Source organism: Pelecanus crispus, chromosome 2, assembly GCF_030463565.1.
Source record: "Pelecanus crispus isolate bPelCri1 chromosome 2, bPelCri1.pri, whole genome shotgun sequence".
In the NCBI taxonomy this organism is placed as follows: domain Eukaryota; kingdom Metazoa; phylum Chordata; class Aves; order Pelecaniformes; family Pelecanidae; genus Pelecanus; species Pelecanus crispus.
In genome coordinates, this window is record NC_134644.1 from 6,123,677 (window position 1) to 6,140,723 (window position 17,047).

At 50.0% G+C, this 17,047-nt stretch overlaps 1 protein-coding gene across 1 annotated transcript; it reads left to right on the top strand.

The window, feature by feature from the left end:
- The first annotated feature begins 1,571 nt into the window (after positions 1–1,571).
- MYD88 (MYD88 innate immune signal transduction adaptor) lies at positions 1,572–13,739 on the top strand. The gene is made up of 5 exons (XM_075705195.1): positions 1,572–1,923; positions 8,109–8,240; positions 10,114–10,294; positions 11,360–11,451; positions 13,457–13,739. Exons 1-5 carry the CDS (start codon positions 1,572–1,574, stop codon positions 13,609–13,611), a joined length of 912 nt encoding a protein of 303 aa, XP_075561310.1. The 3' UTR covers positions 13,612–13,739.
- The last annotated feature ends 3,308 nt before the right edge of the window (positions 13,740–17,047 follow it).

Below are 17,047 nucleotides of genomic sequence, written 5' to 3' on the forward strand. Positions count from 1 at the left end.
GCGTGTCACTCTCAGCTCTGTAAAGTCCTTTGCCTGAAAGGGGCTGTCTAATATTAATTAACCAAAGTGGCACGGCCTTTCTGTTCAGAGGAGGTGTGGCTGCCTTTCCAGTGCCTCTTGCTTTGCACTGGTGCTTACAGCTGTTACAGCTTCATTTATACTTCTCTTTACAAACTGGAGCAGATGCTTTATGTGGCAGGTGTTCAGTCAGAACTCTTTCTAGTGAACTTTCTTATGCTAATACTTCATGTTTTAAAGCTTAAAAAACTACCGATCATTGTGCAATTAAAAGTTTTGCTACTGGAATATTTTCTCATTCTCATTTGCCCTGGTGCAACAGAGCAAGACTTCAGAGGACCTCCTTCTATGTGTCTCCTACAGTACTTTGGAGAAACAGTAAATTCCTCTTGAAAACTGCCCTGGAGTCCTTGCAGCCCCCCGGTGGGTTTTGGTACCAGCCTGGAAGCTGGAAACTGTTCAGTTCATAGCTGAGAACCGTGGTGTTGTACTCGCCACCCAAAACCACTCTAAAACGGCTCCCCGGCCCTTTTAAGCATTTTGGTCTTATGCAGAATGCTGTACTCGCTGGAAGAGTTTGGGAATTTGGAGGTAGCTGTATTTGTGCTGTCGTGGAGCGTTGTCACCCGGCGGAGAGCCCAGGTTTGAACTCCTCAATCCCCAAAGCAGCCCCTCTGAGCAGACGGGACGCGGCTCTGGATTTATGACCACTGGGTATCCATGGGGGCCTCTCCTGTGAAGAGTAATACCGTAGTTCTGTTAAATCTGTTTGAACGCTTACTTGGCTAGATAGATTCAGGAGCGGATTGAGAAAAGAACTGACACGGAGCACAAAAGCAAGTTCTTTTACCAAAAGGAGAGAAATCAAGGGATTTTGAACACGCGCCCCTGCGGGGCCCCGTCCATCACCCCACTGTTTGTTGTGTTAGGGGGCCAGGCAGGAACGCAGCCGTCATGGGGTGATTTTGGGGGGGAATAGACTTATATTGGATATTAGGAAAAATTTCTTCATGGAAAGGGTAGTCAAGCCTTGGAACAGGCTGCCCAGAGAGGTAGTGGAGTCCCCATCCCTGGAAGAGTTCAAAAAACAGGACGACGTGGCACTTTGGGACATGGTTTAGTGGGCATGGGGGTGTTGGGTTGATGGTAGGACTTATGATCTTAGAGATCCTTTCCAACCTTAACGATTCCTAGTTTTTACTTTCATTATAAATGATCCAGCCACCAAGCCAGGAGGCGCGGGGTTGCTACTCTCCCCTGAATTGGTTTAGTGTTGGACTTGGCAGTGTTGGGTTAATGGTTGGACTGGACGATCCTAAAGGTCTTTTCCGACCCAAACGATTCGACGATTCTGCGATTCTAAAGAGGAAAACAGCTTCAGCGAGGCAGCGTCCCCTCGGCGGCGCAGGTGCCTCCCCGGCCCGGGGCTGCCCCAGGGCTCCGCGGCGGGCGGCGGCGGGCGGCGGCCGGGGGAGGGCGGGCGAGGCGGGGCGAGGCGGGAAGCGAAAGGGCCGCGGCGGCGCGGCGGGGGAAGTTGCGAGAGCGGCGCGGCCATGGCCACGGCGCCGGCGGGCCCCGACCCCGCTGCCGCTCCCGGCGCCGTCCCGTCGCCGCCCGACCTGCACGCAGTGCCCATGGTAGCGCTCAACTACAGCGTGCGGCGCCGCCTCGGCCTCTACCTCAACCCGCGGGCGGCGGCGGCCGCCGACTGGACGGCGCTGGCGGAGGAGCTGGGCTGCGAGTACCTGGAGATCCGGCGGCTGGAGGCGCGGCCCGACCCCACCGCCGCGCTGCTGGAGGACTGGCAGTGCCGCTGCCCCGGCGGGGCCACCGTCGGCCGCCTCCTCGACCTCCTGCGCCGCCTGGGCCGCCACGACGTCCTGCTCGACCTGGCCGGCAGCGTGGGTGAGGCGGGCGGCGGCAGCCGCAGCCCTTCCCGGGCGGCCCCTTCCCCTCAGGGCGGCCGCGGGGGCTCGCCCGGCTCCGAGCCGCGCCGGACGGGGGGAGCCCTCCGCCGCCCGGGCCCTGCGTGAGGGAGGGCGGGGGCGGCGAGGGGACGGGCGGCGGGGCCGTGAGGGGACGGGCCGTGACGGGACGGGCCGTGAGGGGACGGGGGCTGAGGGGACGGGCCGTGAGGGAACGGGCCGTGAGGGAACGGGCGGCGGGGCCGTGAGGGGACAGGCCGTGAGGGGACGGGCCGTGAGGGGACGGGGGCTGAGGGGACGGGCCGTGAGGGAACGGGCGGCGGGCCCGTGAGGGAACGGGCCGTGAGGGAACGGGCCGTGAGGGGACGGGGGCTGAGGGGACGGGCCGTGAGGGAGCGGGCGGCGGGCCCGTGAGGGAACGGGCCGTGAGGGGACGGGCCGTGAGGGGACGGGGGCTGAGGGGACGGGCCGTGAGGGAACGGGCGGCGGGCCCGTGAGGGAACGGGCCGTGAGGGGACGGGCCGTGAGGGGACGGGGGCTGAGGGGACGGGCCGTGAGGGAACGGGCCGTGAGGGGACGGGCGGCGGGCCCGTGAGGGAACGGGCCGTGAGGGGACGGGCCGTGAGGGGACGGGCGGCGGGGGCCTCTGCCGCAGCCCGGGGCCGTCCGCAGGCCGCGCTGGCCGGGGAGCGGGGCCGGGGCTGCCGTGGGCCGGGCTGGAGGGGCCGTGCCGTTCGGCCGGGCTCTGGGCTCGGGTTCCTCAGGGCCCGGCTGAGCTCGCTGCTTCCTCGGTGCCTGGGAGAGGGGGGGATGCTGGCGGTGTTGGGCTTCGCTGCGCTGCCCGGGGAGGTGATGCTTAAGAAAAAAAATCCCACGCAAAGAGAAAAGCCCTTCGCAGACTGCGGCGCGACCCCCTCGGTGTTTTTGTAGGAGCCTCATTTCTGCTAACCATGAGCCCTGCAAAGTAATCTGGAGCCTCGTCTCACCCCCAGCCTTCAATCATAAAGTTTGTGCCTGTCAAAGGGTGCCTTGGGCCAGGTCAGCCAGCAGACAGCTTGCATGGACACGGGACCGTGCAAATTGCCGTGTGTGGGTCGGGGGCGATAGGAAGGTGTTTGCAGGGAGAGATGAGGGATGTGTGGAACTGGGTAATGGAAGGGAAAAATAATTAAAACTGGACAATGGAAGTAAAAAAAGTTTCCTTGCAAACTGAAAAAAATTGAGATAGGTCAGCGCGAAGTATGAAGGTCCTAGTGCTGTTTTGATAACTTGTTCTTTATAGATTTCGTATTTTTCACAATCACAGAAATTCAGAGGGAAGCCAGCTGTCATCAGAAGGGCAAATTCATTGCCGAAGGATTTCCAAAGCCAGAGATGCCGCTGAAGTCCTGTGTTGTGTAATGTAGCGTGATGGGTTAGTGATGGAGAAATAATAAATCTCATTTCCTGTTATTCATGGAGATAAGTGGAGCTGTAGAAATTCATCTATGTAGAGAGCCTGACCAAGAAACGATTTAGGACTTTCTCATACTCTCGCCATTCTTTCTAATCAGCAGCGCACTCTGAAGACTCAGTTTTGGGAAAGACAAAAAAAATCGGTGTGCTTCGTGATCCACCGATCAGAAGTTCATAACAAATAGCAGAAGCTTCCAGCTGTGCAAGAGAGCTGGGGCTTCACAAAAACGTCGAGCGTCACCTAGGCTTTTCCTGGCCCTGAATTCGGGAGCTGGCCCACTGGAAGGGGAATGTGGTGGACGGTCTTTGTCAGAGCCTGAAGAGACAACAGCAGGATGAGTGGGAGGAACCGGGGCTTCAGGAAAGTCACAAGTTTAGCTTGGCAGTGGGTCACACTGATAAGAGGAGATGGGTAAATTCTTGGAAGAAAAACCCACCGAGGGCTATTCAACACAAAAATATTGCCTCTGACTCAGGAAATTCCTTAACTGCAAATCGTCTGAAAGACAGATTATAAAAATAGATTGTAGATTATACCTAAAAGATAGATTATTTTAGGAAAATATCACTTTACGCTTATTTTATTCTTATGTTCTCCCCTAGGCATCTGTTTTTGACCACTGCTGCAGACAGGATGCTAGGGTAGATGGACCCCCGGCCTGACCCAGCACGGCCATTCCTCTCTTGTATTATTTTTGGCTGAGGATTGCAGCTAGGACCTGTTGCTAGCACTCCGAGCTCTTGCAGAAACTGGAGATACTTACACTCGTAAGAGGAAAGGAAATGGACGATTGCAGGCACTCTTGTGCATGGTATTTCCTCATGCCAAGGACATCTTTGCTTATGCCGTTAGGACTCCGGCAGTGGGATTCAGCTCAGAATCAGAAAACATCGGTGTTGAGGTTTCTGCGGTCTGTGCTTTCATTGCAGGAGGTGCAGATCTGGGGCACGGTTCGGCTGCCCACACGGAGGCATCCCAAGTCATTTGAGAGGCCTCGGGATACCCCACACAGCCTCTACCTCCTGATGGACACGGGTCGTTCGTAGGCCCAGTGTCGTACCTGCTGGGCCGTAACGGATGTCTGGGACGCTCTCAAATGCCACCCGATGCCCTCGTCTGGGCAAACGAGCCAAGCTCCTTTGGGACACAGCACCCCTGTGAAACACAACTCGTTGGTGCCGTGCGGCTCCAGAGGATGTTTGGTTTGTGGTTTCTACTGCAGAACCAGTTCCCTGTCTTCTCATCGTGTGCTCCGTTCCTGGCTATGCTTAGGTTGCTAAAAATCGGTGTCGCCTGCGGCCTTTAATAGTTCCACTTTTGGCCGCTCTGTACAGTGGGGCTGCATTTAGCAGCTCCCCTGTTATGCTGCCTGGAGTATAGACACTTGCAGGCTGCAGCTTTTCCATCCTAGCAGATCTGCGCCGAGTGTGATCTTTCTCAGCAGCTTGTTCCGTTGTACAATCATCTTTAGGGGTGTGAAGCTCTTTGCTTCAGTACGTTTGTGCTCACTCTTTCCTGCTGAACCTCAATGATTTTTTGTTTCCTCCTGACCCGTTATAAAAGTGCTGCTTTCCTGCTTGACAGTTACTGAGTCTGGTTCCTCTCTCTTCTTACCGTGCTAATAATTTTGCAGTTAGGTTTCAGGTTTTTATTCTTTGTCCCCAATACCTCAGGCTTTTGTTTGACCGTTAGAGGAATGTAAAGCCTGTACTGTGTTAGTTAGATGCTGGGTGGAGTGGGACAACTTCGCTTGGAGGAGTTTCTTGCTAATTCTTTGTGTTGGTTTGCATCCTTTTTCTTTACGGGCCTTCCAAGTCATCTCTGACCCTCATTCACTCTCGTTAATTTGTACAGTCAGGCACTGTTTCCAGCCGGGGACTAATCCATGCCAAATTACTGAATGTCTTTCATCCTTTCGGGTTCACTGGACCTATTGGCACTTTCAGTGTGATAGGGCCCTCAGTTTGCACTCCTAATAAAACCATGAGGTTAGGTGTTTTGTTTTGAACGCTTTGCCCAGCTCTCAGGTTTATCCTGTAGGTATAAATGGGGCCTGGGATTACAGCACGATGCCATCAAAACCATGCGTGTAGGCTTGACCAGGTGAATCAGAACAGTTGCGTCGATGAGTGTTGTCTCCAGCCACGAGCGGTGCGGTGATGAGCTCTGGGCACCGATCTAGAAAAACGCAGGTCAGGCCAGCATAGATGCCACTTCTGCAGGTGGGAGAAACGAGGGGAGAAGGCATGGAGTAAATACACTTAAAATGAACATTTCTGTGTTGAGCACTAGTACTAGTATGCCTTTAAATAATTGCCTGTTCCTGCCTATTCAGCAATATTTTGGATTGTGAAGCTGGCTACCTAGGCAACCGAGGCACATGTAAGGTGGTGCCTGCATGCTAGTCCTTCCTGTGGGACTTCTGGACCTGTTGGCCAATTCAAAGTGGTTTTAATCATGATTTTGAGGACACTTAGCTGACATCAAATGTACACGCTTCATGGCAACAGGCAGAGAGGTGGGACATGAGTTTGTGCTTTAGTGAGGAAAGACGTGAAATCTGAACCTTCTGGCTGGTGGAGAATGCGGCTGATTCTTCTCTCTGCTGCAGGACTGAGGAGGAAGCGGGAGGAGAGAGGCAGATCGGGAATGCCTCAGCCTCAGGAAAAGCTTTGATCAGATCTGACACTTTATTAGATTGGGGATAATTCAGTCACCAGATGCAAAACTATGAGATGGAAGCAGAGGATGGGGCTTCAGGAGCTGGGCTTCCTGCAGCCCGCTGGTTACTGATGAGGGCTGGGTTACAGCAGTGCTCACCGGGCTCCCACCCACATCCTGCACTTGTGCCAGCGATCTCTGTGCCAGCCAAACCCTCTGAGTGATCAGTACTTTCCTGATTGATGCTCCTGGTTTTGTTTTCTTTAATTTTAAGTAAAAGAGAAGGCTCTAGGGAGTTTCATCTTTTTGTAATTCCTGGTTTCAAATCTGCTTTTACTTTCAAGTTCTTCTGTAATTGCGTATCGCAGAGTGGCTGCAGCTGCAGGGTTTCATGTCACTTCTCCAAAGACTTTACATTTAGATTTATCATTCCTTTTTAAGCAAAATTTGTTTATAATAGATCTGTGTCCATCACTGTCCTGTTTGGGAAGTTCACAGCAGCGAATGTGACAGGCCTGCTTGCATTCCAGTTATCCCGGAGGGGATGTGCATACCCACTCTGCCTGAGCTCAGGAGGATCTCCACTAGTTCAAAAAAAAGTGTTCAGAAAACGGGTAGACGTAGCACTTTAGGACATGGTTTAGTGGGCATGGTGGTGTTGGGTTGATGGTTGGACTGATGATCTTAGAGATCCTTTCCAACCTTAATGATTCCTAGTTTTTACTTTCATTAAAAATAATCCAGCCACCAAGCCAGGAAACACGGAATTGCTACTCTACCCTTAATTGGTTTAGTGTGGACTTGGTAGTGTTAGGTTAATGGTTGGACTGGATGATCTTAAAGGTCTTTTCCCACCTAAACGATTCTATGATTCTATGATTCTAGTTGTTGCACAATATAAAGCCCATTTCAGGGGCTCGCTGGAATTTTACATGGTTCTCCTATATGTGACGAGTGTGCGTACTCATCGTCACCTGCAGTTCTGCCTGATGAAGGCCGGTGTTGTGACTCAGCTAACGTGTGTCTACATTTATTAGTAAAAGATGATATGAAGACTTCTAATTGAGAATCTGCCCCCCCAGTTACTTGATGATTTTAAATACTCCAAAATGCATAACAATGAGAGTAGCCAGTAGAGTTGAGACCTGTTACGGACATGAGGCATGCTGTTTAAAGCGTACTGGCATATACTAGAGCGAAGGTGTCGTGGTTTAACCCCAGTCAGCAACCAAGCACCACGCAGCCCCTTGCTCACCCTCCCCCCCCACTGGTGGGATGGGGGAGAGAATTGGAAAAAAAAAGTAAAACCCGTGGGTTGAAGTAAAGGCAGTTTAATAGGACAGCAGAGGAAGAGAAAGTAATAATAATAATGATGATAAAAGAATATACAAAGCAAGTGATGCACAATGCAATTGCTCACCACCTGCTGACCGATACCCAGACAGTTCCTGAGCAGCGATCGCTGCCCCCCGGCCAGCTCCCCCCAGTTTCTATACTGCCCATGACGCCATATGGTATGGAATAGCCCTTTGGGCAGGTTGGGTCAGCTGGCCTGGCTGTGCCCCCTCCCAGCTCCTTGTGCACCTGGCAGAGCATGGGAAGCTGAAAAGCCCTTGACCAGCATAAGCAGTACTCAGCAACAGCTAAACCATCAGTGTGTTATCAGCATTCTTCTCATACTAAATCCAAAGCACAGCACTATGGCAGCTACTAGGAAAAAAATTACCTCCATCCCAGCTGAAACCAGGACAGAAGGATAATAGGAAGAGATTGGTTTAAAACAAATAAAAGAAAGTACTTCTTTACACAGCAAGTGTGAGCTTCAGGAATTAATTGTTAGAGGAGGTGGTGGAGGTAGCATCAAGAGGTTCAAAAAGGGGTGAGAGAAATTCCAGAACATCAGGTCCATAAAGGGGTACCAAAAACCAGGCAGGGGTTTTCCCTCTGATATCCCTGATCCATGAAATAACTATTCCTGTTTTAAAGAACTGCAACAGTGTAAAACCACCATCCCAGGAGCCTCTCGCATTGGTTGTGTGTTTTTGCAGAGGAGGACTGTAAGAAGTACTTACAAAGGAAGCAGGAGCAGGCCGACCAGCCGCTTCAAGTGCCAGCAGTAGACAGCAGCGTGCCGAAGACATCCGAACTGATGGGCATCACCACCAGGGACGATCCGTACGGTAAGCGCCTGTGATTACGTTGCTGTGTGATACCTCGTGTTGGAATTGTCTTCAGCTGCAGCGGATCCCCACGAGAATTGCCGAAAACCTGTTTGCTTTCACTACTCCCCATGACTTTTCATAACCTAGGCCAGAACGCGTTAGCTGGTAGTCTGCAGGCATTCTCATTTTCCTGTTCCCTAGGGCAGAGAGGAAAAGCAACCCCGGGGAACGCCGTACCCAGAAACAGGCTGGTGCGGAGCCCACTGGATGTGCATGGGAGGAAACTTCCCAGAAATGCATCCCTTAGCACAGCCTGGCACAGAGCAGCAGCTGCTGAAAGCACAGTGGGTTGCACAGCCAAGGGGGAAGTATGTCAGAGCTGATTGCCTTGGCTACGCTGCCCTGTCTTCAGCAGATTTAACCACCTCGAATAAAAAGGAAGCGGGGTTTGAAGTACGGCAGGGTGTGAAGTGGCGGGGAGAGAGGAAAACAGAGTTCTTTGTGTGTGTGCTTGCTGGGCTGTGCATGCAGCTCTGCATGTGCAGCCGCGTGCTGGGCTGTGTGCACAGTCTTCTGCGTTTCTAACCGCACCGGGCTGCGCGCGCAGCTGTGCGTGTGAGTGCTGGGCTGCGGCTGCAGCCGTGGGCTGTGGAAGCGGACGTCCTATAAAGTTCTGTGGCAGACAGAGCAGCAGCCGAGGCTGAATGGAGACGTGTCAGCTCACCTCTTCAGGTGCTCCTTTGGCTAGTCCGACTTCGGGTGGCCACCTTTGCTGTACGTGGGGACATCGTGAACCCTCTCCAAATGTCCGTAGACTAACATGCTGGTGTTTGTATGTGGCAGCTTTGCCTGATGCGACCCCCAAGTTAGCGCTGTGCCCTAAAGCAGTACCCTCACTTTGGTTGATCTGGCAGACAGTTACCCTTCTGCTTGACTGGATGCTTCCTGGGCTGGATCTGCCTGCCAGGTTGATACTTTTCAGAGCAGCTTTTAGAGCCTGACCTATTTTTTCACTGTGGTAGGCTTTAACTGGCATAAAAACTTGAAAATATATGTAGTGACATTGATATGGAAAAAAAAATAACACAGTGGGAAACTATCCAGCACTATTTTATCCAGCACTTAATTATGAGGAACATCGGTGTTGAAGTATAGCACTTTAATATTTGGATAAGTGCTAAATAAATGAGAGCTGCCAGCCGTTAACATCTTCGGAAAGCAGGGCCGTTTACTTAGGATATGACTTCGGGTACCCAAGTTTGACATCTTAGCCGTAAAACTCACAGTTTCCAAATTTCAAGGCCTACCTCACAGCTCAACAGACAGCAGATGTCAGGACATTGCTGGATGGAGGGCCTGCAGGAAGGTTTTGCTTTGGAAGTTTGAATCTCTGTGACCTGAACTAGAGAACTAGGACCCAGAGCCACAAGGATGTTTTAGATGCATAACTCCCCGTGAATTCCCAGAGCATTGGGGCTCTGAGTTGCATCCTCTGGGTTACGCTGCTCCCTCCAATTCTTCCCAGACTGCTTCTGCTGCCTTCCCTGTGGCTAGATGTTATTGCCTCTGCAGATTTTGCACGTCTGCATCTCGGCTGCCCTTCCCTAACCACTGCCAGCAGTGTGGGTCTATATGAATAGCCTGGACCGTGAACCAACGCGGTCAAGGCACAGACACGGGTTACCTCCTGCCAGCCGTGTTATGGACAGGAGTCTGGGCTGAAGGGTGGCTGGTCTGGTAAAATGTTAAATTACCTTCACAAGTCTGGCCAGAGCTTGTCTGTCAAAGCTCCTGATTCTGAGTCAAAGTCTGTGGGAGCTAGTGAAAGTTCACTACAGGAGCTAATTTCATTTATAGTAGAAGATGACAGCTAAATTTTTAATGGTTTCAGGGAACGGAACAGAGATGTTTGACGCCTTCATCTGCTACTGTCAGAAGGACCTTCAGTTTGTCCAGGAGATGATCAGGGAGCTGGAACAAACGGAATTCAAACTGAAGCTCTGTGTATTTGATCGGGATGTCTTGCCAGGAACGTGTGTGTGGTCCATCAGTGGAGAACTTATAGAAAAGAGGTGAGTGAACCGTGGCTGTTTGGGACAGCTGAGTGAATGGAACATTACATTCATTTTACCGTGATGTCTGCAGTGTGGGGCCAGTGGAGCAGTAAAAATCCACAAGGATGTCTTTATGGGGTTTGTTTTATGCTCTTGGCTCCAGAAGGAACACTTGAGCATTCCCAAACATGTCGCTTCGTTGTGTTCACAAGGAAGATGCCACTATGGCAGTGCTGCTTGCATTTGATGCCTTATCTCTTGGCTGGAATATCCTGCAGTCGCATCCTTGGAGGTGATCTGGAAATGAACACAGGCTGAACTAGCTGCACCCCCCAGTGTGGAGTTTGAGGGGACAGCACTGGTATTGGCTCTGGCGCTGACTTCAAGGATCCTTCAGACCTATGTGGGACTCGGGTGTGGGGGGAGCTGTGGGACGTAAAAGCAACTCCCCAGATAGGGAGTGAAAAACACCCAAGGCAGGTGTTTGGGTTTTAAACATCAGCCTTTCTGAGGGAGGTGGCTTGGCGTTAACAGAGACCCTCGTAAGGCCTCACTGTCCCGGCTGTTGTACAGCGTAGCCTTCCATAAAGAGCCCACCGTGTAGTTTACAGCCAGGCACCTCGAATAAATGTAAGCAACAAATTGGAGAATAAAACTCAAATTTATGAAACCAGGTGAATTCACAATAATATGAGTACAATAAAGCTCTGCCCAGTTCATTCTAATATAAAAAAGTACTGGTTATGCTCAGTCAATAAAGGCAGCATGTAAGCAGATAACTGAGGTGGTGGTGTTTGTAATATATAGACAGAGGATCAAATAAAGATTGCACAGACAATCTGGGCTTTGCTATTTCTTCATTTTTAGTATACAAGTGTGTGTCTGTAATCAGGTTTTTGTGTGTAACGTAGCTATCTGTCTGTCAGCAGTCCTTGCTGTGTAGTTAATTCCTGCTGGAACACAGCTGGCGGGTTCATTTCTCCACCAGAGCAATTCAAAGGAATACATGCTTCTACCAGTGAGAATGAGAAGCATCTCTGTTGACGTTTTATTTTTTTTCTTCCCTGACTGCTTTATCTTCAGGTGTCGGCGGATGGTGGTCGTCATTTCAGATGATTACCTGGAAAGTGATGAATGTGATTTTCAGACCAAATTCGCTCTTAGTCTTTCCCCAGGTAAGATCTCGCAAATGCCCCATTGAAAATTGCGTATCAACATTATAATTTTTATTACAGTAACATCTCCAGCTGAGATCAGCGCTGTACTGTCGGGCACTGCACAAATGCAGAATGAGGGGTAGTCTCAGGTGTGTTTAAACAGATGAGATAAATACAGGTGCAAAAGGAGAAAATAAATAACTGATAGTTACAGAACCAGTAACTGGTCTCAGACCTGGGTTCTCAGCACCGACCTACGTTTCACGTGTGTGAAAGTCCACCCAGGCACAGGGCTTGCCCTGGGTGTAGTGCCCTTCGCTGACCACACAGAAATTTATCGCTGTTAGAAGCAGCCGTTAAAACGAACGGTGGCTTTATAATTTTGTTGTGCAGGCGGGGACCTGGCCTTGGTTCCTTTGCCCTGCCGTTGACCTGCGTGGCTGCGAGCGAGAAGCTTGGCCAGCTGTGCTTCAGCGCTCCAGCCGTCAAGCGGGCTAACGCCGCCTGCTTCAGAGCCGTTGTAGCTGCGTGTCAGGCTTGTGAAGTGCTTTGAGATCCATGCAGGAAATACATTACTAAAGAGAAAAGGATTATAAGAAATTCAGGGTGTGAGTAAATGCTGGGTATTCCCAGCATTTAATGAATATGCAGGTTTTTGCAGAGATCCTTGAGTATTGTGCATAGGTAAAGAAAATATGGAGTGAATGTTCAACATGGAGTGGAAAAATCTGTTACATAGTTTGTTCTAAATTGAAAAGCTGTCAATTTACTTCTGTCAAGTCTGTTCAGACTGCTTCTCTCTAACCACTAGTTATCCTGCTCTTGTGCATGTTGCTGGGGAGTAAGTGCAGCACAGCCTAAATAGTATGGAGGATACGTACTATCTGTAGGAGTGTCTGCATGTAAAGTTTCTTTTCTCAACGAGGTATCTGACATGGTATTATAAGTGATGCGCCAGAGGTTAAGCTGGAAGCCAGCAGCAGAGCTAGGAATTATCTCCATCTTCCTTGACACAATAATTTCATACGATGGCCACTAATCCATTGAATGCCCCTAGCATGTTGCACCAGCCCCCAATCACCAAGATTTGTAACGAAGTCCTTTTAGTTCTTCACCAGTTTTTTGATGGCATCATATCTTTTTGTGAGAACAATAGGAAAAGAAATGCCCATCTGTAATGAGCTGAGCTCTACTGGTAAAACCATGCATGTAAGTAGAGGCTGACAGAAATCACAGAGTTACTTGTTTGCGTGGGGTAACTAACACACAGGTTTGGTGGCAAGTTCTGGGAGCTTCACAGATTACTTAAGCGTCTGCTGAAGTTACAGAATCTTGGTTTCTTGGCTAATCCAGGTCTCGGTGTCGTCACTTGCGCTGGGCTGCACAGTTTAGCCGGTAGCGGGTGTCCCTGTGGAGAATTACAAGGGCAGAAGTCCCTCTTTAGAAGAGCTCCTCCTTCAAGCAGTCGCAATACCAGGGAGAGCTGTCTGATATTGCGCGTGCCTCAAAAAAAAGCAGTTCACATTAGCGGAGTGATTGCTCGCAGCTCCTTGTAATCGGCGGGTACTGTCTGCAGCCTGAGTGAATCAGGGTAGGAGGAAAAAGAACTGGAGGTAACCCAGCAACGCTGACCATCGAGAAGCAGCTTAGTCTCTCCACTTTCTCTTCATACACACCTGGAGGTAGTCAGGACTGTATACTCCCGTTTGTGTTCCACAAGAAGCTGCGCTCTGGTCCTTTATGAACGGCGCTTCATTAGGCCTTTATCGCTCCCATCAGCGCAAGCTGCCCTACGCATGCTAGATGGGGCCCTGCTACGTATTTGAGCAAAAGGTTCTCAGCAGAGGGCTTGGGATTCACAAACTTGCTCTCCAGGGTGAAAGCCAGCTGCATTGTAATGAGGTGACACGAAATCAGGAGCAAACCCGGATGTTGTGATGTGCGTGCTGCCATGGGGAGGAAATGGGTAGAGGATCTGACTGTGGCTGTGTGTAATCCTCTGCCTGTGTGACCTCTCTTTCAGGTGCTCGTCTCAAACGGCTGATTCCAGTCAAGTGCAAAACCATGAAGAAAGAGTTTCCAAGTATCTTACGGTTCATTACAATTTGCGATTACACCAATCCTTGCACCAAAAAATGGTTCTGGACAAGACTGGCAAAATCCCTCCTGCTGCCGTGATGCAAAGTCAGGAGAGCTGGGTGCTCTCTTGTCATCTATCCTGGCTGTGCCTTCGGACCGTGGTGTCGTTCACGCAGGGTCTTTTACCACTTCAGAACCTGGATCCTTGCAATCGGTGTTTGGAGCCTGTGACTGGGAGCAAAGAATTTTCTCTAGCACTTTTTTATAACTCGGAAGGGGAAATAAAGCAACTGGGGAGATGTTCCTGCTCAAGTCAGTGAGCAGCAGCAGCCAGCACTTTGTGTAGTAAGCGCTTTCACTGAAAATACAGAAAATATACATTTAAAGACTGAGCGTCTAATACAAGAAGGCTGTGTTGTAAGTGTTTAATAAGACCTCAGAGCCTCAAAGGGCAGGCTTTCTTAAACAAGTATGGCCTATTATATTAAACGCTGTTTAATGGCTATAGTAACGTCTAGGATTGGTGTTTTTTTTTAAATTCCAGTGAAATCCCATGGCTGCCTGGTGATCCGCAGGAACAGAGGTTTCAGGCTCCGTTTCCTGCTTTGCGAATGGCCAGAGCCAGGAGAAGGACTGATTTTGGCAGCCTGGTCAGCGGGGCCCAGCCTGCCCTGGCAGGGACGATGCCCCGGGCCCGGCGCTGCAGGGGCAGCACGGGGGGACGCGTGCGGGCTCTCCCCGGCCCACGCCTGTTCTGAGGGTAGGCAGTCTCCTTTGGTCCTTGTTTTGAGAAAAGCAGAAGCGTATTTTAATTGTTAAAGCACTGCAAAGAAATGAATGGTTCTGCCCTTATTCTTAGCAATATCTGCAAAATTACAGCAATTATCCTTGTAATTATAACTAATGCAGAATTACTGAGCTTGGTTTATTTTCTGGGGATGTTTTCCTCCTTAAGTCATATCACAATATTCCTGTCCCATGTTCATTTACCGGATAAATCCCTTGTCACTAGTGCTTCCTGAGGCAGTCCCTCAGATTTGCCATAAGTGGTTATTTTTTTTTGCTCATTGAAAGCAAGAAGCATAAGGAAGGACACACTCTTGTACCATGTTGGTCACGTCTGTCTCTGTTCAGGTCACGTTTGATTAAGTGACCTTATACCAGCATTTTATATTTCCAGATCTTATTCAATGTTTACAACAGAGCCTTTTAGTAGAAATGCAGTCTTAAAATATATATTTTCAGTGGAAGTCCTTACTACACAAAGCACAGGATACTGTCACTCATTGACTTGACCAGGAACAGGGCCGTGCATATACATGGGTCCAGATCTTAAATTGTTTCACCTTTAAGAGCCTTCCAAAAGACATCAGCTTTTGGGATGCCTCAAAGCTACAGGGATAAATACTGAATAAAGATTAAATTATCGATTGGGCTGTTTAAAATATAAAGGCTAATGTTACATTAACAGGGAAGAGCATATTTTAATAACCCCCATGGTCATTAATGTGTTCCTGTGACTGAGGCTAGGAGCAACGTTGATTTTGCTGTGCTTGTTAGGCTTGGCCTTGCATCCTGCAGAGCGACTAGCGGATCTCACCAGTTCTCAGTGCTCAGGGGTGAAGGGCAAGAGTTCTGCCCAAAGTAGCGTTTTAAAGCGACCCATTGGCGTATCAAACAGATTCACAGCAAATATTTACTTTCTAAATTGGGAAGAGAGGAAGCTTGCTTATGTATCTGCAGTTGCTTGAACTCTGCCACTTCGTTCATTACTTCAGCCACTGACTCATGTTGATTTTACAGCTTAATGTTTTACTAGTTTACATTTTTAAGGTTGCCTCTGGATGTGATTTTTTAAATTTTTTTTAGGATTTCTTTTAAAGCATCACCAGGGCTGAGGTGCAGACAGAAGTGTGCACTCCTGCCTCTTCCTCGCCCACCCTGTCAATGAACGGTCCCTTCGCAGCGGGTGCTGCGATGTCCCGTCCACCGCCGCTGCTGGTTCCTCCTGGCTGAGAGCAGCCAGCCCTTGGCCTCAGCACGGCGCGGCTTGTTCACGCGCCTCACGGTAGCGTCAGGGGCCACCTTTGGGTAGGCCCACGAGCTGGGTGTTTTTCAGCCCCTCCTGTAAATACAACTGCTGCCGTCGTGCCAAGGTGACGTTTGCACCTCCCTCTCTTGCCAGGACAAGTGAGAAGTCCGTGGGCATGGGAGGAGAAAGGTTAAGCTGATGATGGGTTTCTTAATAGTTCGTCTTCATGTCCTATGGCCCTCAGGCCTCTCCTGCAGCAGCAGAGACAGCTGCCGGCCTCAGGTTTTCTGCATCATTAAGTGTTAATTATAGAAGAGTTTCTGGAGGCTGCTTGATCCCCAGGCGCTCCTGGGCCTCGGTGAATTCTCATACTCTGGAGTGTCTCTAAACATTAATTATGCGTCATTACTCACAGGACCAAACCAGATTCTTGTTTCGAGAGCTGAAAGGCCTCTGGCAACTCATCAGGGGGGAGCCCCGGAGGCTGCGCCGCAGACGCTAGAGGGAGGCAATGGCCCGCGCTGCACCCCGAGAGGGGTCCTGCCTGCGGCGCGGGGTGGAGGGGGGCGCAGGGGTGGACCGGCTGTGCCCTGACCGCTGTCACCACCCGGTCCGGGATGGAGACGAGGGGAGTGGGTTTTCTTCCTCTGCCCCATGCACCCTCTTCTAAGGAGGCTGTACAAAAAATAGTGAGAATTTCGGCAGATTGAGCCTCGTGCGGTGTCTTCTGTGCGAGTCCTGACGGGTGGTTTGGGACTTGGGATGCTGCGAATGAGGAAAAAAGAATAGCAGCAAAAATAATGGTCAGCTTCGTAGGAGATGATCTGGCGAGCGCTGAACAGGGAAAGTGCTGCTTCTGCAAGGGCAAGACGAGCTGAATTTCCAAGTCTTCTGACTTCCAGTAGATAAATGCAATATTCCAAATAATTGGGAAAGAGGTCAGTGCTTCGGCGAGACCTCGTTATCACTCAGCTCTCTGCCGTGGCCCTTCTGTCTGCCTGGCTCGGTTGTTTTCTTTCAAGCAGTTACAATTGTCTTGTAAAGCTACAGTTATTATTTTGGGGGTAAAGTAAGGTAACAGCCCTAAACCAGAAAATACGTGCTTTAAATATGTACCCTCTTCTATGTAAAAACCAGGGTTTATGCACTTCTGACATTTTCATATCTGTCTTGTCACGGTGACTTGAGGAAGTGTGACATCTGTGAATGATACAAAATCTAGTTATTGTAAACGCATTTCAGCGGCAATTGTGGTTCTCCTCCCCTCTTTCACGCTCAGTGGAAGGTCAAAATTTTGAACACCTTTAAAAAAGGGATTTAGAAAATTGTGATGTTACATTTTTTTCCATGTTGTTTCTTTCCCTCACTGAAATTGTCCTAGTTGAATCTGTTAGCACCAAATCATTTATTTTTATATATACATAGATATTTATATTACTTTCTATCCTGATACAAACCTTTGGAAAAGCATGTGTGTTTTATAGCCATTCTGAAAATAGTCAA